The 23,461-nt window shown below is 53.4% G+C and overlaps 7 protein-coding genes across 7 annotated transcripts; 2 read left to right on the top strand and 5 right to left on the bottom strand.

Moving 5' to 3' along the window:
• Nucleotides 1-99: 99 nt before the first annotated feature.
• Nucleotides 100-2,028, bottom strand: AYL99_06496 (hypothetical protein; the record flags this gene model as incomplete). Its single annotated transcript, XM_018838005.1, has 1 exon — nt 100-2,028. The coding sequence occupies one exon, from the start codon at nt 2,026-2,028 to the stop codon at nt 100-102; it is 1,929 nt and encodes a 642-aa protein (XP_018692565.1).
• A 1,567-nt stretch (nt 2,029-3,595) lies between these two features.
• Nucleotides 3,596-5,275, bottom strand: AYL99_06495 (hypothetical protein; the record flags this gene model as incomplete). Its single annotated transcript, XM_018838004.1, has 4 exons — nt 3,596-4,453; nt 4,515-4,582; nt 4,638-4,736; nt 4,807-5,275. The coding sequence occupies 4 exons, from the start codon at nt 5,273-5,275 to the stop codon at nt 3,596-3,598; spliced, it is 1,494 nt and encodes a 497-aa protein (XP_018692564.1).
• Nucleotides 5,276-6,277: 1,002 nt separating this feature from the next.
• Nucleotides 6,278-6,880, bottom strand: AYL99_06494 (hypothetical protein; the record flags this gene model as incomplete). The annotated part of the gene is made up of 1 exon (XM_018838003.1): nt 6,278-6,880. The coding sequence occupies one exon, from the start codon at nt 6,878-6,880 to the stop codon at nt 6,278-6,280; it is 603 nt and encodes a 200-aa protein (XP_018692563.1).
• A 378-nt stretch (nt 6,881-7,258) lies between these two features.
• Nucleotides 7,259-9,407, bottom strand: AYL99_06493 (hypothetical protein; the record flags this gene model as incomplete). The annotated part of the gene is made up of 8 exons (XM_018838002.1): nt 7,259-7,606; nt 7,661-8,067; nt 8,126-8,228; nt 8,278-8,654; nt 8,706-8,848; nt 8,910-8,965; nt 9,139-9,170; nt 9,224-9,407. 8 exons carry the CDS (start codon nt 9,405-9,407, stop codon nt 7,259-7,261), a joined length of 1,650 nt encoding a protein of 549 aa, XP_018692562.1.
• Nucleotides 9,408-12,155: 2,748 nt separating this feature from the next.
• AYL99_06492 (hypothetical protein) lies at nt 12,156-15,776 on the bottom strand (the record flags this gene model as incomplete). Its single annotated transcript, XM_018838001.1, has 3 exons — nt 12,156-13,826; nt 14,964-15,115; nt 15,179-15,776. 3 exons carry the CDS (start codon nt 15,774-15,776, stop codon nt 12,156-12,158), a joined length of 2,421 nt encoding a protein of 806 aa, XP_018692561.1.
• A 3,376-nt stretch (nt 15,777-19,152) lies between these two features.
• Nucleotides 19,153-20,967, top strand: AYL99_06491 (hypothetical protein; the record flags this gene model as incomplete). The annotated part of the gene is made up of 1 exon (XM_018838000.1): nt 19,153-20,967. The coding sequence occupies one exon, from the start codon at nt 19,153-19,155 to the stop codon at nt 20,965-20,967; it is 1,815 nt and encodes a 604-aa protein (XP_018692560.1).
• Nucleotides 20,968-21,536: 569 nt separating this feature from the next.
• Nucleotides 21,537-23,232, top strand: AYL99_06490 (hypothetical protein; the record flags this gene model as incomplete). Its single annotated transcript, XM_018837999.1, has 2 exons — nt 21,537-22,925; nt 23,089-23,232. 2 exons carry the CDS (start codon nt 21,537-21,539, stop codon nt 23,230-23,232), a joined length of 1,533 nt encoding a protein of 510 aa, XP_018692559.1.
• Between the last annotated feature and the right edge of the window lie 229 nt (nt 23,233-23,461).

Raw genomic sequence — 23,461 nt, 5'->3', positions numbered from 1 at the left:
GCTCATCAAATCAATGGATGTTCCTTCACGACACCTGTTGCCCTGCCCTCTCTGCCTGCAAGCTGAGACTGGCGGCACACTGACCCTGGCTTCCAGGCTCTAGACAAATCCGAGATTCTCTAGAATTGCCTTCGCCTCGTTCATGGGCAGTCCAGCGACGCCCAGCGCACGGACTTGCGTTCCCCTTCTCAACCGCTGGAGACCGACAGCGACCTTCCAACCCTCGGATTGAGACAGGATAAAAACGTACTTCTTGCCTTCCTGGTCGCGGATGCTCGCGCGGAGGACATGTAACCCGGAGAGTTCGCAGCTCTGTGTGAGATTGGAGTCAGTATCAATTGCGATAGGTGGTCGCTTGGCCGCCGCGGGTTTATTTGACAAAGAAAAACGTGGTAGGCAGCTCTGAGGCCGGGATTGGGACCTGTTCTTGCATACGCCTCCGCAGGTATCCAGCAGCTTACTGACGAAAGCCACCGATTCATTTGGCGAAGGTGAAGGGGGATCGCGCCTTGCGTCGACGTGCAATCCGAATCCAAGAGAGAATTTCCGTTTAGGGGGACACACATCCATGTTCTCAGGGGAAAGAAATTCGGGACACCATACCTCTGCCAGTTTCATCGTCCAAGCCTTAACATCCCACTCACGCTGTGGCACTCCACGTACATCGTCGTCGATGAACAGGCCCTCGGTTGTGATGCGCAAGATCAGTCCGTCGGTGACATTACCTTGTCCAGATACCAGCTGGGAAATGGGGGTCCGCATAAAGGCATTATTGAAGGAAAAGACGCCTTTGATGACAATCTTGTCAGGGTCCTTGGTCGAATATGGTCCACGCATTGAAGGAGGCGGTGTGGTTTTGGCGGTGCTCTCGGACGGGGCGTACGATGATTCTGAGTACATCGAAGCCGCAGAATTGGCTTTGTGTGTTCGTTTGGGTCGGTCATAAGGTCTGAAGGAGTATGCGTCGTCGTCTCGTTCCGTGGTCGCAGTCGGCATGGGTGGACGCTTGGGGGGGCTTCTACTCGCCTGCTCCTGCTTCGCTTTTTCAGCAGCGGCGGCAGCTTTGGCGGCAGCCTCCTTCTCTTCACGCTCTTTCTTCTCCTTCCGCTCCCGCTCCAGTCTTTCCAGCAATTCTTTTTCTCTCAGCTTCAACCGCTCCCTCTCGAGGAGATCTTTCTGTCTCTGCCGCTCCCTCTCTAATTCTTCCTTCTGGCGTTGAAGCTCCTTCTCTAGCTCTTCTTTCTCCCTCTGGCGCTGTTTTTCTAGTTCTTCCTGCCTCTGTCGTTCCTTCTCCAGCTCATCTTTCTGTTTCTGCCTTTCCTTCTCCAATTCCTCCCTCCGTTTTTTCAGTTCCTCCGCCCGCTTGCGCTCTTCCTCTCTTTTCCTCGTCTCTTCTCGCGCCTTCTCCCAGCTAGACTTGGCACTGGTAGTGTTTGCTTTCGTGTTGGCCTGTGGTGGAGGCTTCTGCCACGATGACTGTGGAGGAGGACTGCTGGTCCCATGATTAGGGGGAGGAGGAGGACCGCCAGCGGCTCCAGGATTTGGAGGATGCGGTGGAGGGGACTGAGCGCTCGGTTGAGGCCCAGGTTGCGTGTAAGATCCAGAGTTGCCGTAGCTGCTATGGCCAGGACCCCCTGGATCGCCTGATCTTGAGTTAGACCCTCCACGATTGAAGCCGGGGTAGCTTTGCCATTCACTTTGGGTCTTGCCAAATGCCCACGCAACAACTGCAACGCCGCAGATGAGCGAGAAAACGCCTGTCCCACCACTATTGATAGTGCTCAATAGCCATTCTTTCACAACGGGTACGGCGGTGTAGTAGAGGAAGAAGGAGGCTGCCGTGCAGAAGACTCCTGCCAGGAAGGAGTTGCGGTGTGTCTGAAGCGAGGGGAGGTAGAGAAAGCCCGAGCCCGAGGAATGTGGAGGGATGACAAAAATGTCGTATTTGCCGTTTGGGAGACCTCCAGACCTGCCACCGCCTTGAGGATTTGTGCCATGCGGCGGTGGCGGCGGCGGAGGTGGCTCCATGCGAGCAAAGCCCTCTGGTGACTGAAATCCCGGTCTATCTTTCCAAGCACAGTGGTATCGTCCGTCGTAACTGTGCTAAGGCCTTCTTTTTCATATTAACAGCTGGACTGCGCAGAGGGCAGTTCCAGTGGCAGGGGACGGGGTCCGCGATTTGGAGGGAGACGGGAGAGGCGCCGATGCGTGAAGGAATTGGGCCGTGGTTGACTGTATCGTGAACTGTCAAGATCGGAAGGGAATGACAGTCGAGCAAGTGTTCGTGAGTGATGTGTCGGAGAAAAGTAGTAGGTGGGAGGGAGAGTCTGGCGGAAAAGTAGGACAGGAGATGGAGCGCAGGAAACAAAGCCCTCCCTGGCAGTCGATGTGATTTGACTTTGAGCCCTCGAGAGAGAGAGACTCGACACTGGACAGGGCAGGGAACCAGGTGGGCTCGTGGGAGGTGTGATGGCGCTAAAGCGGGAGGGAAGGCCCTCGAGGGTGTCGGGGTCAACTTTCCGGTGAGCGCCCAGGATCCTGGAGTATGGCCCAAATAGGGGACTGTCCCAATAATGGGTGGATGGATGGGGAGGGGAAAAATTGAGATTGATGCGGCAATCAATCGGTGAATTTCTTTTTTTTTCCCTGTCGGGTGAGTTCTGGCCTCTGTTCCTGGGGGTGAAATTTGTGAAACGGGTGCAGGACTCAGCAGAAGGTGGTGAGGCAGGGCGCAGGAAGAAATCCCAGAGAACGCAGAGAAGACTTGCAACCTGCCGGCCTGCCCTTTTTCAACCCCCCGGTTGAGAAAAAGAGGCGCCTTTCTGCACACGACTACGAGCACGAGCACGAGATAAATACGGATTTCTACGCAGTCTGGGTGTTCGCCGCACGCACAACCGAAGTCCCAGAGGGGGAGCTGCAAAACAACAAAGTCGACCGATATCCAATGGAACCGAGGGTGAGCAGCAGGATGATGCCAGGGCCTGCACTCGAATTTTGCTAGTTGGGCAAATCACGGTTGCAGCTCGAGCGCCCAGGGCGCTGATAGGCAGGTTTTGCTGCAGAAATCAACGCGCCTTCTGCGCAAGTCCGCCCCCCTTTGGAGCAGGCAACCAAGACAGCATCCTTCGCTTAAACCAGAAAAAATCAGCAGCGATGGTGTCGGTGTCCGGTTTGTGGACGCATCAGAAAAGACCACGTTGAACGTAGGATCAGGCGGTGAGTTCGTCTGATGGGGACTGGCTGCACGCGAAGATGTGATGCGCGTTTGTGAAAGCCCTAGGAGCTGCTGATAAACAATGCGGCCCGTTGGAGGGTTGACGGGGGAACAACAGCGCGGGCGACGAGCTAACCAATTGCTAACACCAACCAGTGCCGGGGGTCAACGGCTGTTGCAGCAGCCTAAGCAACGCCTGGTCACGGCTCGCTAGGCCTAGTCTTGCCCCTAGAAGCCTGCCAACGGGAAGTTTGGGCTCCGCCTGCCCGATGTCGTCCAACCACTCGTCACCCAAATAATCCTCCGAGCGGTGCCTCGTGGTCCATGCAAGATGACTTCATTGCAACTCGACCCAAGATCGCCTTGCCCCAGGCGCCTTCAAAAGGTGATCTGAAACTTTTCCCTTACCCGCCCGCCGAAATAATAAAACAATAACGGACTCGGCGCTATCAAGACCGCAAGAAATCCGAAGCAGCTGATCCCCCAGCCGTAGCCCAGCTTTTCAAACAAGAGCGGCGCGACCAGGGGTACCCCACCGCCGACCAGACTGCGGAATACAGATCCCCCTGCAATGGCCGAGGCGGCGTACGTCGAGAACGAGTCGATGTAATAGTTCTGGACGGTGTTGAAGACCACCACTTGACCCACTCCATAGAAATATGTCGCCGCAATGCTCGCAAGCCAATGGACGCGGTACTGGACGGTCCAGGCAAACCAGAAGAGACTCACTGGGATCAGGATGCTGCCCACGTTGGCGAGCGGTAAGCGGTATTCGGGAAGCGCCTTTCCGCCATTCTTCTCCGTCAGTCTGTTGAAGACCGTATCGATGCGTGGTACCAGGAATCGGACCGAGGTCAGGAATCCCAGTCCTGGACCAAGATATAACAGGCCAATTTGCTCCGAGCTGAAGTTGTAGGGCGGTTCAGAGTAGATACTCTGCATGTTGGTGTAGATACTGTACGTGGTGCCAAAGATCAGGGCTTGATACATGCTCATGGTCAGCACCATTGGCTGCACGAAAATAACGAACGGCCGTTTCATGCTGGCCATGAGCTTTTTGGAGAGTGGTCTGTCGTCTTGGCCATCGAAGTAATATCTCGTCTTGTTGTTCCCCCGTCCTTGGAAATCTCGTTGGGCGAGCTCGGCTTTGCGGCGACCCAGGAGGACCGGCGCATAAGTCTCCTTGAGGAAGAAGTAACCAATTGCTGTATTTATGGCGCAGACAATTGTGAGAATCTGGGCCGGCGTCAACTGTTAGCCTATCCCAGCCCCCCGGTTGTCATATTCCCACACTCACCCAGTATATCCACCTCCATCCCAAACGACTGACAATGACGCCCCCGAACAGAGGTCCAAGTGTGGGCCCTATTATGTGGTCAGCCATATCTCGGGACGTCACAGAGAATTCTTCTATATTCACCTAGAAGAGGTCCAAGCAAGTACCATCCAAAAATGCCGGCCCGTTGAGAGGGGTGGTACATGTCAGAAATGGTTCCACCTCCATTGGCTATCCCGACACCTGCAGCACCTATCAGTACCCTTCTCTGCTCGCCACAAAAATCCTCCCTTTGTGAATTGTTGCTACTCACTACCGAAGAAGCCCGAAACCGTCCTCATCCCAATCAGCGTCTGGATATTGGGACTCAGCGCCGAGGCGGCCTGGAGGACCGTGAATACGGCGAAACAGCAGATGTACAACGCCCGGCGCCCAAAGTCCTCGGACAACGGCGCCCAGATCAAGGGCCCCAGTCCGAGGGTGATCACGAAGCCGGTCGTCGTGGCGATGACGCTCTGCTCGTTCGTGTCCAAGTCCTCGGCGATCTGGCTGATGCCGGGCGTGAACATGGACGAGGCCAAGGGGCTCAGGATGGCCATCAGCGAGATGATGCCCACGTTGAGAATCTTCTTGCGGCCGTTCCAGGCTTTCGGGTTCTCCTCGTCGTCCGCGCCGAATTGGATCTGGTAGGTCTCATGGCTGTGTTGGCTGGCGCTGTCGACGTCTCCGTCGGGGCGCAGGAGAGGTCGTTCCTCGTCATCTTCTTCGCGTGGGGGAGGCATCTGTTCCTGGATTTAGAAACGAGGCAAGCACTACGGCTGGCATTGACTGCTATCCGGGTGAGTGAAGGCAAGACATGATGAGAGGGGAGGTGCCCACGGTTCATGCCAACTGTGTGAGAGAAATAAATAGACTTTGGGCTGCCAGATCTGGCGACCCTGTCACCTGGATCGATGACGCCCACCGGTTCGACGCCCTGGCACCTGGCCATCCAAACGGAGCTTGATCCCGCTCATCAGTTGCTGCTGGGTGGCTTTTTTGATCGCCGAAAGGATCGAATTTCCCCCGCAAAGTCCCACCACCCAAAGAAGCGAGTAAAAGATGAGAAATTTAAAATTTTAATAATTAATTAAGCCCAGCATGGGGTAGGTATACAGGATGCCGTCCATACATAACTCCACTATCAACACCTATCCAGTTACAGTAGCCACGAAAACCCGAGGCGCCTCTTCTCCACTGGTCTGGCCAAAGCACCCTCGTGAGGCGTCTCAATGTGATCAACAGCCACCAAAGGAATTTTTCATTGGAGTGGATGTAGATTCGTATATCTATTTACCGACCAGGAGATCTCTAGGACGTACATCTATAATATATTCTGCCTCGACCTGAGAGACAGGGAAGGAGTACCTCAAGGAATATGCTTTAATGCTTTTGTAAAGTTTGAAATACACTCGTTGAACCAAAGCTGGATGATTGTACATTTGTAGGTCGTGAACTTGCAGTTTGTGAGAGATGTGGCCGCTGAGTCGGTAGTTGAGCCATGGACATTGCTGCTCGGGTATCTTTTAGGCGCGAACGAGACTTGCTCTGGATGGGTCGTCGAAAAGGGGCCTGATAGTGTTGATGGCTTTCTCCATGTCCTGACGTCGGCAACAACGTGTCGTGGCGGTGTAGGCGAAGATGTCAGAGGTGGTCGGTCCAACATCGTCTTCCTCATTATCTGACCTGCCACGAGCTCTTCTGTCCTCATGACATGACCAGGACGTATCCTTTTTGAGGCCCAATCACCTCCCCTGCCCCCGTTCATTCGTCTGCGAAGGTGGCTGTCCTTTCGCTTCCTTCCGCGCCAGTACTGTCGCCATCCATTCCTCAAACTCCTCTTCTGCTTCTTTCTCCGACTTGCCTGTCCCATCGACGCCCAGCCCACCTCTTAACTTCCTCCGCGCCTCTGCCAAACTGTTGATATCGAGGTACCACAGAGCCCCTCCCGTCACCATCATCGACAGACTGAGGACATTGATCGTCGCAATGTTCAGTGCTTCAACAGCCTCCATGGCACCGTTCACTTTCTTCGCCTGTTCTGCCTGGTGGCCCGGGGCGTTGGCGTAGAAGGCCGGGTTGGCAGCCAACCGTTTCCGCGCGAGGCTTCTTCGAGTGACGAGGAGGGAGAAAGCGAAGAATACGGCGCCAGCTCCGAAGATGAGTTTGTTCCTGTTCAAGCGCTCGCTCTGCGTGGGTTGCGATGTGATGTGCTTGGGTGCTTCGGTAGGAGGCTCGGCCGGCTTCACAGGTTCTTCGAGGATGCGCTTCTCAGCGGCTGGGGTCTGACCGCCTGGGGGAGCCACAGAAGCTTTGGACGACGTGAACCATGATGTGAACCACGACATCATGTCAGAAGTGTGACTTGAGGTCAGCGAGAAAAGTTGTCTTGGGCCTCTACCGGCAAAGAAACAAAAAAAAAAGATCGGGCGGAAGATCAGTGCACATGGCGCAGCTGCGGAGATGCAGCACGTGACGAATCTCCGAGCCCATATCAGCTTGTGTTCATAGCGGAGAGAATTGGCATCTACAGTTCAAATGTGGTTCTCCAATTTTCAGTGATATGTTCCACCTCGCTCATCTCATCGAGGAGACCGATACAACACATACAGCACTCTTCAAGCTACCCGTCACTATCACTGTTCTTTGCCCACATTTCCTACTATAGACAGCGAAGTATTCACCAAGACCGGCCTGCTCCCCAAAACGGACGAACCACACAGCGACTATGCCTGGTCCTTCTCACTTTGCTCGGAGTCGACGTGCTCGACGTTGTCCCGATGAACGGCTCCGTGCTTTTCCACGTCTCCACCTGTGGAAGGTCGCGGAGCACCAGCTTCAGTGGCGATCCTGTGGATATTGTGATTGCCATGTTCGTCGACAACGAGTTCGTGGGTGCGATGATCGACATGCAGGTCTTCGGCATAGACGACAACTTCATCTCCGAACAGTTTCGCCATCTCTTCAAGCGGGATATTCTTTGTCTCGGGAAGATAGAAGTATGCGAAGAAAACGCCCAACCCCGAAATGATGATGAAGACCAGATAGAACTTCCAGCCGATGTTGTTGAAAGCCTACCAGACTCGAGTCAGTAAATGATCGAACATCGACACGAAAAGAACACTTACCGTAGCCGCAACTTGTAGGTATACCAAGTCTGTCAGTGCAATGACGGCAATACTAAGAGAGAGACCCTTCGCTCTCAGGTGGTTGGGGAACAGTTCCGAGTAGAAGACGACACCAGCCACATCGATGCCGATGCTGTATACGGCCAAAAACAGATATGCAGCCGCGACGCCCATTCGAAGCCCGGCCTTGTTGGTTGCTTCTTCGGCGAAGGAGCTAACCATTGCTGCTTCGAGGATGAGTGAAATGCAGCAGCCGGCCACACCCATGACAAGCAGAGGCTTGCGGCCTGTCCAGTCCATGATGAGAGCTCCCACCAAGTTGCCAAGGATGCCGACAGTAATCCAGCCACACTGGAAGATCAACTGGTACAAGGTATCGTATCCGAGAGCGGCGTAGATGGTTGGACCTGTGCCTTGTTAGCGTTTCCTTTACACAAGTAGAGCAGGTCTCGCGCGTTAGCTTACCATAGTTGTTCAAAACCAACACGCCTGTTGACTGCCCAATGAATGCGAAACCCATGGCCATGATTGTGCGCTTGCGGTAGCTAGGTCGGCGAAACATTTCAAGCTGTGAAGGTTAATACACTCGTTCTGAATGAAAGGGAGTAGCTACTGACCCAACCCGGTTCCATAGTCCGATCCAATTCGGCTTGCTTCGACATTTGGTAGAATTCCCCGCGAGCGAATTCTTGATCGGGGTCATTCTTCGATGCGTGCAACTTGAAGACAACGTCTCTCGCTTCATCAATCTTCCCTTTCATGAGGAGATAGCGGGGGGATTCTGGGATGACGAGGCAGACAAGGATCATCATCACTGGCCAAACAAGTGCAATTCCCAACGGTGCTCGCCATTGTGTTTGCGGGTCATCCACATAATAAAAGGCGAGGCCCATATAGCTGGCAAGAGCATAGCCTAATGCGATATTGACGCCGTTCATACCCACCATGAGGCCACGCAGCCCTGGAGGCGCCAACTCGGCAGAGTAATACGGCGCTTGGTCTTGTCAGCAGGGAGCCTGAAGCCAGAACAGAAGCCAGTACATACTGACTGCTAGGTAGCCCCAGCTACCACCGCCAGCAAACAGGCGGGCGACGATAAACATGGTGGCATTTCTGCTGCCGCAAAGCAGCGCACCTCCGAGCAGCGACAAAAAGCCACACCAGTGGAATCCTGCCTTACGTCCCCATCTGCCACCGGTCGTCAGCAACGAACGTGTCTACTTTGGAACCTGGCAGGTTTCAAACGTACCTGTCTGAGATATATCCGGCAATGAAAACGTTAATGGCGGCGCCAGCTTGGAATACCTGCAGAGTGGTCAGTCGGATCGTGCAGAAGAACATGTTGTAGCTGTGATTGTTGAGATTTGTGGAAACCAGGCAGGATCGTGTCAGATGCACCGAATCTGACCTGGCTCCTGGGTGCTAGGGGTCCTTTGTAGGATTGAAGGTTGACATATAACTGGAAGGGATTAACCTACTCCCGACATTGCCCCAATCTTTTGATCCGCCCCTGTCTGTTCATTAGCTTGCTGGCATGAGGCTCTGCTGGTATGGTTTCCTTACCTGGAGTCATGGCTGGGGGATCCTGTGTGACATCAAGCAGGCCCATGTAAACCAGAAAAGACGGTTGCGCAAGCGTAACACCGATGATGGAAGCTGGATATCCAAATGCGATCTGGCCTAAAGAGACCATCCAGCAGATGAAGAAATTCCATGCGCTCCAGTGACGTTCGGTACCAAAAGCCATGGTGGACGACGTGATCGTGCAGGAAGAAAGAATACAAGCGGCGTGTGACGCTGATCGAACGAAGAGAACCCGTCTAAGGGAGAGCCAAATCTCAGCGAAACCACCCAGCCTTTAGTACCTCTGGTGAATCATCAGTCCATCCGAATCGATTTCGTTCAATATGCCGACTGCCCACCTGCTCCCCGCTGAGAGAGCGCCGCGGTTATCCTCTTGCAGTTTGCTTTCCCCTTGCCCAGATTGCCCAGATCTTAAGCAGAATACTACCTCACCGAGGTTCCCTGTATTTGGTTGTCTGGTAAGGTTTCTCCATGTCTGCGCAAACTTTCTCCGTAGCTTAAAGAATGAGATCCACCCCCTGAATACGAGATGGGTGGGAGTCGGCGAGTTGGCTTCTGCAGGGTGACCTCTGCTGGGTGTTACTGCACACAGAATAGCCTTTGCATCTGCGAACGCCAACATCAAAGGAGGAGAATGCCACATTACTGACCATGTGTTGAGCGCGTTCCAAGATGGTAGGTCTCAGCAACTTCTCCAGACGCTTTGACAGATCGTGGGGCGTTCGAGATTTAGCAGTGGGTTCGTGAAACGTGGAGAGAGACCTGGGGGAAGACTTTGGGTTTGTGGGGGAGACGCCGGTGATGAACCATTTACGAGAGTGGATATTCCAAGACTCCCAGGCGGCGGTCGCACCACAAAGACTTGAAGGGATGTTGCGAGATTTGACCGGGAACCTGATAGTCTCTCGGAAATCCAGACCAACTAGCAGGTGCACATCGTCTGATCATCAAGATCCGCGACGCGACCAAGGCGATAGGTAGCCTGAGTGAGCTAGGTCTAGAACGCACGTGTGACGATAACCGTGGGATAGAGTTCATCGAGTCAGTCAGCCATGACACTGTTTTCAGCAGCGTCTTTGAAAGACTAGCGCAAATTTCTACCTCATGTTCAGGAAGAAACAGTTGCAGATTGTCTCCTCTCCTTGTCGTGGCAGCCGAACAAGTCTCACAGCGTCAGAGCGAAGATCCCGAGTCGAGGCCCGAGATTGTTGTGCAACGAGTAGCGGGGATTTTTTCTGCTGTTGGCTGGCCATACGTTCATGTACCCTGGTGCAGGACAGTGTCCACTAGGAATGTGGGATAACCCGTGTTGTAGGGCTAAGACCTGAGGAATGGATTCGTGCTGAACAGAGAGACGGCTCCTATGGCATGTCTGATTTGTGGGAAAGAGCCGAACAACTCATTGCCACTCCTATCCTTTTTGGATGACTCGATAGATTGTCTTCGGCGAGTGTTATGCTTTTGAACCAGCTCTCAGGCGCCTCTTGGCCTTCTTGGAGGCACCAAAGAATCCAGGATAGCAATTCATCGTCTGCAGCGTAGTCTCTCACCAAGACCGCCACACCGTATTAACTTGGCCCAGACATGACCTTTCATGTTTCCGTTCTCGGTCCCACTTGGTGGTATGCAAACAGCTCCGCAGATACACTGTCAAGAAGGGGACTTTGGGAGGTTCTCATTCCAGCCTCTGTGGAAAGTCTATGCGTGCTGAGAGGAGAAAACGGACACCAAATGATTGACCGTCGCATAGGTAGCTGAGGACGTGCCTGGCTTTTTCAGATTAGCGAGAGCAGAGTATCAAGTATCAAGCATATCACTGCGGATAGTTAAAATCCAGGATAACCTAGATCTACGTCTCCTGGAAAGAACATTTTCATCTGGTCAATCCAGGCTTTGAGGTCAACCGCGACAAAGCCTTCGATGTCGATATCTTTGGCTCGCACGACGACCATGGACGTAAGAGGCACCGATTGAAAGCGCGCAGGCGTAAAGTGGGAGCATGATTTTGGGAGGAGGGACAGCTGTGGATGTGAAAGGACGAAGAGGACGAGAGGTTGAGATCCGAGGTTCGAAGTGTCTTGTCAATTAGGAGAGCTGCCAAGACTTAAAGACTGGCAGGCTCTCTGTGTAATCCACTCTACTCGTAGGCAGCGGACAAGTTTACTCGGAAGACACAGCTTGGTGGGTTATTAAGCTGTTAATACTCTAATATTTGTTGGGGCTCGATGGATATTGGATAAATTGTGATCGTTTATTACGGCCAAAAGAGCCCTGCAACAGCATCACAACCAGCACCACCCCAAGATGCCATACTTGTTGATATCCTGTCATTCAAGAAAAAAGCCATCATGTCGACTAGGAGAAACTAAACCTCACTTATGCACCGTCACCAGCATACCCGCCACGCCGGAGCGTCGCTTACCCAGCCTTAGTTTCACCACAAACCCACATGGCTCGAATGGATTCACCCAAACCGGAGACAAGAGGTCCGAAAGGGGGAACCACACCCCTACCTCCATCTCCCAGCAAATGTATGTCAGAACTTTTATTTCAAGGCTTATTCTTCCTTCGAGCGCGGTCCCGCGGCCTTGTGAAAAGGAATGGGTGTAAGGGGGGGGAAATGCGGCACACCAATAAGGTGTGAGAAGAGGGCCTAGGCAGCGTAAAATTGAAGTCAGACGAGGTGACAAACTGTAACGAGTAAGCGATGTTCAAGGCGTCCCAAATTTCGTAGGGACTGTGCACTATTATAGGGTGCCACAGAATACATCAATAGGAAAAATCAGTCTTTGGGGGATGGTACGTGTTGTATTAACAGATTGAGCTTTAATAAGGAGTCCAGATAATAGTACATCATCATCCTTCCGGCTTGTTGAGATTGTCAAAGGCCCGAAGAGCTTTACCGTGCCCTTCAAGCTGTCCAGATTCTTTGGTTGAAAGCTAACGGTTGAAATAAATTATGGCCATCACCATGAGAGTCGCAGAACTGCTTCAGGATGCATTTCCAATCATGTTCTGTGGGGCTACCGTTGGTTGGAAACAAATAAATCTTCTGGATTCGTTCCATCTGACCGCGCACCCAGGCAACTTGGCCCTTCCTGAGCTTTCCAACCAGTGGCCCTGGTTTCGAATTAGCCTGTGCCATCGCACGGGCCCTGAGGAATCCGGCCAGAGGTACCATGATGAACCAACCACCGATCGCCGCCGCAGCGCGTACATGGTCTTCCATAGTCATCTCGACCTCGTTCCCGAACGGGTCGACATAACTCGCCAGGCGCCGGAGCTCAGCAGGCACGTGAGGGTACTCTCTGTGTTCATCGGGGAATGCCGGTCTTGTTCTGTTGCCCAGATGGAACGGCACCGAGGCGCAGAACCGGTCGACAACCTCTTGAACTCGCAGGTCAACATAAGGCTCGATTTGGGGGTCGACGGCAATGCCAAGTTCGTTAAGGCCTCTCGAGCATCTTGTAATCAACCGAATTGCACCAATCTGAGAACTCCGAGCAGCGTTGTTGACATGAGAGACTGCGAGTGAGGAATATACATCGCACATGCCTTCGTAGACTCCAGCGTCACGTATGGAATGATGCAGTTCGGAGGCCGGGATAGATACTGGTTGCCATGACTTGGGGAGGGCGTCCACCCATGCTTGCAGTCTCTTCTCGAGGCTAAGGGCCCTGTCCAAGATAACCCGGTAGAAGTCGGCTAAGCTGAGGCCAGCAGCTTCAGGACCGTCACGAGCCAACACCAGCAAGTCCGCCAGCTCCACGTTCAAGAGGTCGAGCTTCGCGGAAGGGAGGACTGCAGTTTCGTCTGTGAGGAGTTCGGGATCCAGTTCCACCCTTTTGCCGAATTGTAATGAATAATTGATGTGACGACTTCTCATGGCATTAAAAAGCCGCTGAGAGAGCGGGGTATTGAAACTGTCTCTCCCTCTATGCTTGAGCAAAGCCACCGCACCTTGTTGATGGGTGCCGGTGTCGACAAAGTGTACAAAGCGCCGATTGAGGGAGTCGTAAAAGTCCAGCATGAACACAGTGGCGAGCGTCTCATCTGCCTTGGCTTCAATGGGATCTTGCAGCAAAAGTTTCAAGCTGGTCACGGCCTTTGCGTATGCCTCTCGGGCACGGTACGAGTCAACGTAGCGGTTCATCCACATGGAAGTGATATTGATAGCGGAGGCATTGATAGCTTCAGCCAACGCCGAGCTGGGGGCCGTGTTCAAGTATATGGGAAGGATGTATTCGATGAAGATGTTTGTACTGGGGTCTCGGGGGATGTTGACATAGTTGGTGAAGAAGTAACACAATGACTCCATCTCTAGATTTCGAGATGGTTTTGTGAAGAGAGCGAGGTCCAGAGTTCGATCGACATGGCTCGGCGACGGCGGGTTTGAGACGCTGATACTGCTGTCTGATGAATCGCTGGTCGGAGAGTGCACCTTCTTCTGGCGTTTCGGGGCGCTTTTACGAGAGGTGGTGAGAGTCTCGTCTTTATGTACTGCATCGAAGGAGTTCCGGTAGCCAGGGCATTGCTGTTTCCTCTTGATGCAGTTGCCGCACTCAGGCCGTTTCTCATCACACTGTTAATCCATCGATCAGCATACTATTGAGCAATCGGACTGACAAGGAACGATATAATTACCTTCACACGGCGTTTCCTACACGAGTGACATCCTTTACTGGGGCCTTTATAGACCATCTTGCTTCCTCAGCGGGCTTCGCCGTCTACTTACGGTCTGCACAATAAATGGGATGATTAAAACAACGTTATTGAATTCATATCTTCATCGTCGGGACGGGGGGCGTTTAAACCAATTCTGAACATTCGAATCTGATATAAGGCTGCCCATCGTCATGCAGGCAGCATTGGCACTTTTGCTGAACCACGCAGAAGCGAGAATAGGATTGCAAATTGTAGTCGGGGCTAGGGATACCAATTTCTTGCCCCGACCGGCACCGAGAGGGTTTATTTTGTCCGGCATCAAATGGGTGGTGGGTGGCTGTGCTCACAACCTTTAGGGCGAGGGGGTTCAACTCGGTTATGCTGCCCCCTAGCGATCAAAGGGCGATGGTGGTGGGAACTGAACTTCCCGCGTAGAGAGGGAACAACGCATCATTGTGGCTGGGGGGAGGAAATGACGACAATGGCGGGCTAGTAAGGCTAGTGGGCTTGTAAACTAGCTGCGTAGGGCCATCCATACGGAGGGGGAGAGCAATATGGGCCACCAGATACGAGAATAAGACTCGTATACGCCCGTATTCTCAAACCTGTCGAGCCTAGCCAGCCCGTCTCAGTGGGCATTATCCGCCATTCTTCTCAGGTGATCAACTAAAGCTACTGTAACTTCCCGCTCATTGGAGCTTTAGAGAGGCCAGAATCACGTCCTTCCACAAAAGTGAGAGCTTTAGGAGAAATGAGTACCCTCGACGGGTATTCCACACCAATGGCGTCCCAAAGGGAGGATCGTGCTGGGATTCTTCACTCATACTGTGCGCCCCCAATAACGATGTCCATGTCTCATCTCCCATTGTATACATACGCCTGATCGATTCTGCGTTAGATGGTTCACCGATGAGATGATCTACATGACGAGATATAGCAATTACGGTCGCTTGGAAGCAGCATGAGCGGGCCGAACTTCTAAATGGATTCAAACTATCTACTGCCGCTGTTCTATCTTGTTTAATATATCAGATTCCCGAGCTCACCAAGGCACCTGAGCGCCGTTCTGATCCCAGAACTTTCCGCTGTACGTGGCTTTGTCGGCTTTATCGAATACTGATATCAGACCACTGACAGAATCTTCCAACTTGACTGGAACCTCTTCCGGCTTCATACCCGCGAGTTCGGCGGCGGTATTGCCCATGGCTGTTTCGATCTCAAGTCAGCATGACTGCTTGGGGAAAAGAAAGCATTCGAGAAGGAACATACCTGTTTGAACCCAACCGGGCTGCATGGCGACAACAGTGATCCGATCCTCCTCGCGGTGAATGCGGCTTACTGCCCAGTTCACAGCTGCCTTTGACATGCCGTAGGCAATCACTGGCAAGGGATAGTGATCTTGGAGACTGTTACTGCCGATACTGGAGGAGATGATAAAGAACTTCGGAGACTGCCTAGAGGCATTCAATAGTTCTTGGGTGCCCTGGTAGAGCAAAATTGGGGCTAAAGTGTTGATTTGCAAGTGCTCCATGATAGTCTCGGCGGAAGCTTCTTTGGCGGGACCGAAGTGCTTCAGAATGCCCGCATTGGCGACGACGACATCGAGAGCAGAAACGTTGTAAACTGACTTGAGGTAGTCGGCAAGCTCAACCGCCGCCGTCTTTGATGAGGCGTCGTACTTGGCGACAATGATCTTGCTGCCAGCACCAACAGGTAAGGAAGTCAGGGTTTTGGCAGCTTCAGAATCAGGCCCATCTCGGATAGCGGCAATGGCTAGTGTGTTGGGACGGGCGGCATAGGTGGCCAGCAATCCTTTGCCGATGCCGGATTTGCTTCCAGTCACCAGAATGGTATTGGCGAAAGACATGGTGGTCTTGTGGATGTGTCGTTGGCTTGGCTGAGGGACGAGGTTAGGAATTGGGTGAAGCTGTGGAAGTTGCTTTGGTGTCTTGCTGGTGTTTGCTTTCGATGATGGAGGGACAGTTCTTGCTGCACTGGAATGACTCTATTATATACTTACAGGGACTCATGCTTCGGAGTCTGTGTGGTGTCGTGCTTGACAATTCAGTTCTGTCTCTTTCTACGTTACCTCAGCAGGCGCGTATATCTCGTGAAGGCGCATGGTTTCCCAATGGAGAGCTTGGTCTATTGCGACCGTGGTGTTGGTGCAGGTTTGATGACACAACAGAAGAATAACAACGATGCGCTGCATATGTCTAGCAGGAGGACAGCAACCACAACTTCCGAGAATGGAAGGCTTTGCAGAGGAGCCATGTTCTTCCATTCCTCGAATGCTTCCAGATTGTAAATTCGCGAGGGGCTGACCAACCAATGTAGTTGGCGTTGTTTGATTGGTAGAAGTTTCATTTCCAAATTAAGACACTGGTCGCCTCTTGTCCAATCCGCTGCCATAAGTACAGTCTCCACGGGCTTTCTACACGGCCTACATATCGAGAGCGACCACTGTTGGCCCCGTCATCGCTCATGTTCACCTTCCGAATGGTTTCTGCGTGCTTGGCTCCCTGCGTTGTTGATTTGAAACGTGGCTTTCGACCATAAAAAGTGTGACGTGATTGCCATGACTGAGCACTTGGCGTAACCCCGGGAGTTAGGGGAATGGCGGGTGTTCGACCTCAAGGTCTAGGCCAAAGGAGCATTGGTGGTACTGTACATTGGTGGCACCCTGGTGGTAGATGATTGCGTTATTAGTCACGAGCAGAAGGAGTGATGCTTGTTGTAAGAATGCCCAGCAGCGGGACTTGAGGTTCCGCGCCAAGGTTCTGCGGTTGATTAAGCTTAAAGTTAATCCAAGACAGGTTTTGACCAAACAGGTCCCCCAAACAGTGCCCACTGCCATGCTTAGTATTTTCCCCCGGCGACAGTCACAGCCCGAAATGCTGTGACAACCATGATGCTCCTCACGTCTACCTCCCTTGACTGCTGACCTCATCTCTGCTTCAGGGAAACCCTTTGGTGAGAGTGCAAACTCCAGTCTCGTTCACAACGGCAAGCTGTTGAGCGTCGAAACGTGGTCTGACCTGTTACGACGCCAAATGCGACTCCTTGACACAGCCCCCATGTAGGCATTCTTTCTCGATGGGACTTTCTCACTTTCTCACTCCGCGAAATGTTCCTGTTTCTCTCTGTACGCTTTCAACGATGCCGAGAATTGACCCGCGATATTCAATTTTCCGCTTCACACATGTTGTGCTCTTGAGCAATGTGGCTCCTTGACACCAGCACCCTCCGGCTGTGCCATTTCCCCTCCAATCCACCCGCTTACGGTATTCTTTCCCATACTTGGGGCTCTGAAGAGATATCATTTGAAGAAATTGGAACACCAGAGTGCGAACAAAAGCATGGCTACAGGAAAATCAAGGGTTGTTGTGCGCAAGCCGCAGCGGATGGGCTCAGCTACGCTTGGATTGATACCTGTTGTATCGACAAACGAAGTTCGAGCGAGCTATCAGAAGCTATCAACAGCATGTTTAATTGGTATTCACAGGCTCATGTGTGTTATGCATATCTGGAGGATGTGGTTCTTTCAAAATCGTTAAGCCCGCATGGCTTTACCAACAGTAGATGGTTCACAAGAGGATGGACTCTTCAGGAACTCATCGCACCCACGACCGTGGTGTTCTATGACAGGAGCTGGTCTTTTATTGGAACCAAGGGAAGCTTGTTGGACAAGATTGCAAAGATAACGGCAATATCATACCAAGCTTTGACTAATACAAGAAGTATACGGACAGAGAGTATTGCCGAGAGAATGTCCTGGGCGGCGAGCAGAACGACAACCAAGGAGGAAGATGAGGCATACTGCTTGATCGGTATTTTTGATGTTAACATGCCGCTATTGTATGGCGAGGGTCTGAAAAAGGCATTCCGACGCCTTCAGATGCAAATCATGGCCACTTCCGTGGATTTGTCCATTCTGGCATGGAAGCTTCGCCGTCCTCGTCGCCACATTTTGCACCACACCCCTTTACCATCAGAACCTTGTGGTGTCCTGGCCTCGTCCCCCAAGGACTTCTTGAAGCATCGAACAGACTCGACTATCGTTCCGAACCACAATGTCAAAGCCTCCGCCGACTCTCTCGTGTCCATGATAAAAATCGGTCTATATGTTTCAGTGCCTCTCGTTCAGCTCCAGCAAGCCACTGTTGCTGTTCTGAACTGCGAACGGGATGGAAAATGTGTTGGAATACACGTAAATCTGAACGAGGAGACAGGCTGCTACTACCGAGTACAGTTGACGGAAGTCGTTCTTGTTGATTCGAGCTTGAAACTCGAGCAAGCGCAGCCCATTTGCCTCTCTACCGATGAGCCAACCTCAGAGTCAACCACGAACTCCCGAGTGCCGACATTCCTTTCTGTGGTGGATACGACCGGTTCACCACACCCCTACAGAACTACACGAATCCGTATTTTCGAAAAAGATCAAGTTGTATGGTCCGACGATCGCAGAATTCTGAAGCCGAGGCAGTTAGACATTTGGGAGCCTCGATGGGCGTTGGTGCTCCTTCAAAATGGTTGTGGAGATTACTTCTCACTTCTGTTTGGAACATATCATGGGAAGATATGCTCTCATGGTGTCCCGCAAGATCTAACAGGCCACTCCTGTCGAGACGGGATATCGTTGTGGGAAGAAATTCGACGCGATCTCGGGGATCCGAAATCTGCCTGGAGATACTTCAGTGATCGGCGTTGCTATTCCCATGACAAGTCATGGCACATGCTGGTCACGACAAAGACGATACCAGGTCGGCGGGTTGAGTCTGAATATGAAGTCAAGGTTGAACAGATTTCAAGCAAACGGAATTGTATTCCGCGGCATAGCTGCTCACTGCGAAAGAGCTGAGCAAGAGAAGCAAGAGGAGCGCTGATGTCGACGGGACACCGCTATTTTTAGAGGTAGATGAAATGCTCAATAGCTAAGAAGGTCACCCTTGATCTATCAGTGACTATATTCACCTTTACCTCCAACGACACGCCAGTCATGCACCTCTGCTACTGACTGCTCAATGCCACTCGGTAGATATGCAGCCTTGTGAAGCCTCAATTGGTCGGCTAAGTTGCCCAATGTAAAGAATTTTATGCACCGCGGAAAGGGAGGCTTTCGCCTTGAACGCGAAGCTTGGATGGTTCAACACCAAATATAACGCATATCGTGGTCGAATCAGACGACCTCGACTCTTGGGTACTACCCAAAATGATCCCAAGGTAGTAAAAGAAGGCGCAAAATGGCGCCAGAACCCTCATCCACTCCCAACAGCTCGAGCGCGGCGCCGACCCCGACTCCTTCACCAGCGCCCTCTCCCATACCTCCCCCAGTCCCTGTCGAGACTCATCCCAACCGAGGGAAACCGCAAGCTAACCGAATCGCCCTTGACCCGAATCGCCTTGCTCCTGAAGATGCGTACAAGACCTTTTCGCCGCCGCGATTGCGACCAGTCCCTGAGATCAGTGGTTCTGCGGCCGCCAATGCTGCCGCAGCCGCCCTCCGACCAGCAGTTGCATCTCTACGGGCACCGCCTGCAATCCCGCCGGTCGCCGCTAGACTAGCCGAAGAAAGACGACGGGCAGCCAGCAGGAGGCGGAAGCAACCTCACGTGTGGAAGAAATTACTGTGGATTAAACAGCATGGATTTCCCGACAACTATACGGATACCGAGACCTTCCTCGACCATCTCCAGAGGAATCCCCGGCTGAGACCCTATGATTTCTGGCCGTTGGTAGCAGACTCGGCGGTGATTGTGCAGCACGTATGCTCCGTGGCCATCTTCATTTGCGCCTACGCTGGAATTTATCAGGGCCGTCTGTCCCCGGTGTCGGTGGTAACCTGTGGCACGATTTTGACGGTGGGTGGATGGATTATGTGGGACTATTGGATGGGTCAGCAGGAAGCCGAAGAGTTGGCGGTGCTACACAAGGCAAACCGGCTTTCGGTCGAAGTGGACGATGCTGCAAGTACCAGCTCTGGAGGCTCTTCTAAGATCCAGATGCATGGCAACGGGCATGTTGGCAATGGACACGTGAACGGCTCCCTGGGAGGAAGAGGCGTTGGTCTGAAACTCTCGACCACGAACCTGGGAGTCAAGGATCACGAATCCAAGTTCCCCGGGAAGCATGGCCAGTCCCTGTCCAAGTCATCTTTCCAGTCGATTTCTCCCATCGACCCGCTGGGTGATGGCTCCGTGGAACCGTTCCCCGACCTGGGACCGACGACATCTCGACCCCATGTGCCGCAGTCGCCCAGCATGGTCTATAGTCCAACGACGTTGCCAGCGACGATATCCCCTCGCAATCAAGCACGACTCAAAACGCTCAAATCTGCCTCGTTGATCTATTTTGCACTGTTGGGGCTCTCGCCGATTCTCAAGTCGCTCACGAGATCGACGTCGTCAGACTCGATCTGGGCGCTGGCGACATGGCTTCTGATCATCAACATCTTTTTCTTCGACTATGGAAGTCTCTACCTGCCCAAAAAGCCCGAGCGTGCGGAGCCAGCTGCCGGGATGTCCAACGCCACACCCACCGGTCCATCAACATCTCAATTGAGCAACACCTTCCGGCCGCCTCCCTTTCCATCGTCTCTGTCGACCAATGCCGCCTTGATGGCCAGTACGGTGCTTGCCTCGCGGCTCATGACTACCACGGCGGTGTTTAGCCTGACTCTGTTTTCGATTCAGGTGTTTGGCCTTTTCCCCGTGTTCCGGCGGCATCTCCATTACAAATCATTTAAGCTGCACCTGCTTCTGACTTTCGCACTGGTCGCCATGTCCACCTGCGGCCTGGGCTTGATCTTATCTAAATCTTACACCCATACCTATGGCAACTGCGGGCTCTGCTGGGGTTGGATCTGGCATGTGATTCTGCGGAGCACCATCGGATTTATAGTCGGAGGATTCAGCACAGCATTTGTCATGGGCGGATGTTCGTGGTGGCTGATTGGACTACAGCGATATAAGAACGTGGTGATTGGGCCCTGGGATCCTGCCAAACCTGTCCTTGCCGGCGGTGTCTATGGAGGACGAAGCAGAACTGGCACCGACTGAGCTGAGACCCAACCAACTCTGATGACAGCCTTGGGAGGGGGGATTAGTTTCCCACGGGAAACCCAAGGTGGTACAGTCCGTCCCGGTATCGGATCCGCAGCCTTCGACCTTGGCCGGAATTGGAGAAGCATGTGGCCCGGCGACTTTGAGCCCGCTAGCTTGAGCGCCGCTGGCACGAAGATGTTTCGGTGCCAGGCCTCCGTTTCGGGGTTGCGAGAATGCCGCAACATCGTACCATTGTTCTCCAACATCTCGGAAGAGGGGTTTTTTCTCGGGAGCTCAAATTGCGGATATAGACACACACGCACAGAGGACAACAAAAGCCAAAGCCAAAGCCAAAGAGGCAAAACGAAGCAGCAGCTGCGGGGTCGACGCCAATAATGACGAGGATTGCAACTGTTTGGCCCTCGGGGTTTCGCTGATTGATGATATTATTCTTCCTATTATTACAAAACAACCACATCATCCCTCACGTCCAGTTCAACTCCCTTTCCCATCCCCCTCTTCATCATCATCATCAATCATTCCCGCAACCACTCGACTTATCCTATCCCAAAGAGGTCACCACAATGGCACCCAGCCTCCCCTTCGAACTCAACGACCCCGACCTGCTGCGCCAGGACTCGTACGTGCACGGCGAATGGGTGCAAGCAAAGAGCGGCAAACGCTTCGACATCGTCGATCCTGGCTCAGACAAGACCTTTGCTTCGTGCCCGGACAATGCAGTCGAGGATGTCGACGCCGCCATCCAGTCCTCGTACAAGGCCTTCCAGGAATACCGCATCCTCAACCCCCGCAAACGCGCCCAGCTGCTGATGAAATGGCACGAGCTTATTACCGCTGCCAAAGACGACCTCGCCAAGATCCTCACCTACGAGACAGGCAAACCCCTCGCTGAGTCCGTCGGTGAGCTCGACTACTCGCTGGGCTTCACCTGGTGGTTCGCCGGCGAGGCGGAGCGCATCCAGGGCTCGGTCTTTACCCCGTCGGCGCCGAACCGGCGGACGTTTGTCATCAAGCAGCCCATCGGTGTCGCCGTCGCCCTGGTGCCGTGGAACTTCCCCATCGCCATGATCCTGCGGAAAGCGGGAGCGGCGTTCGCAGCTGGCTGCACCATGGTCGTCAAGCCCAGCCCGGAGACCCCCCTGACCTGCTTGAGCCTGGCGTACCTGGCCACGAAGGCCGGCTTCGCGCCCGGAGTATTCAACGTCCTGACCACCAGCCTCGAGAACACGCCGTCGCTCAGCGAGGCCATGTGCCTGCACCCGCTGGTCAAGAAGGTGACGTTCACGGGGTCGACGCGCGTGGGCAAGATCGTGGCCGGGCTGTGCGCCAAGAACCTCAAGAAGTGCACGCTCGAGTTGGGCGGCAACTGCCCGTTCATCGTCTTTGACGACGCCGACCTCGAGCAGGCGCTCGCGCAGTTCATGGCCCTGAAGTGGCGACACGCGGGCCAGGCGTGCATCTCGGCCAACCGGCTGTACGTGCAGGCGGGCGTGTACGAGAAGTTCACGCAGATGCTGGTGGAGAAGACCAAGGCACTCAAGGTCGGGCACGGGGCCGAGAAGGGCACGACCATGGGACCCGTGACGACGCCGCGGGGTCTGGCCAAGGCCCAGGAACAAGCGGCCGACGCGGTCAAGCACGGTGCGCGGCTGCTACTGGGGACCGGGAAGGCGCACAAGGGCTCGACCATGGACGAAGGGGCCGGTGCCGGCAAGGGTGTGGGCGGCTACTTCATGGACCCGACCATCCTCGCCGACATGAACGAGCAGATGCTGCTGGCCAAAGAGGAGACCTTCGCCCCCGTCACGGGCATCTTCAAATTCGAGAAGGAGGAGGAGGCCGTCCGCTGGGCCAACGACACCTCCATGGGTTTGGCCAGCTATGCATTCACCAAGAACGTCGACCGCCTGTGGCGCATGCTGGAGAACTTGGAGGCCGGCATGATTGGATTGGTGAGTTTTGCCCCCTTTCCCATCCTCTTTTCTTCTCGTTCGCTTTTCCCTGGTGGGTATATGATTGCGAGAAACCAGAACAAAGAAAGAAAGAAAGATGAAGAGTTCTGTCTTTCTCTATGTTAGTTGTCAGGCTAACCTCCTTTTGTTTGTCTCAACACAGAACACCGGTAACTCGTCCGCTGCCGAGTCGCCCTTTGGCGGCATCAAGGAGAGCGGCTACGGCAAGGAGTCTGGCAAGGATGTCGCCGTCAACGAGTACCTGATCTCCAAGACCGGCACCTTCACCATTGACGGACAGTATTAAGCTTTTGCTTGTTTGTGCGCGCCTTCTAACTTAAGCCACCTATCCACCGTCTTTTCCCCTGCCCCGCTTTCCTCGATTGGGATTGGAATGGCATCGGCTTGAATGTCTTGGTGGAAGGGAGAGGAGAGAGGGAGTGTGTGTTTGAGTAACTATCTAGCTGAATGCGAAGGCGGTTGGTTCATGAGCAGGAAGATTGAAGGAGGATGAGAGCAGTGGTGAGCTCGCTGTG

This window comes from Fonsecaea erecta (assembly GCF_001651985.1).
Source record: "Fonsecaea erecta strain CBS 125763 chromosome Unknown Scaff5, whole genome shotgun sequence".
In the NCBI taxonomy this organism is placed as follows: Eukaryota; Fungi; Ascomycota; class Eurotiomycetes; order Chaetothyriales; family Herpotrichiellaceae; genus Fonsecaea; species Fonsecaea erecta.
The sequence above is the reverse complement of the archived record's forward strand: the minus strand, read 5'-3'. Positions and strand labels throughout refer to the sequence as shown.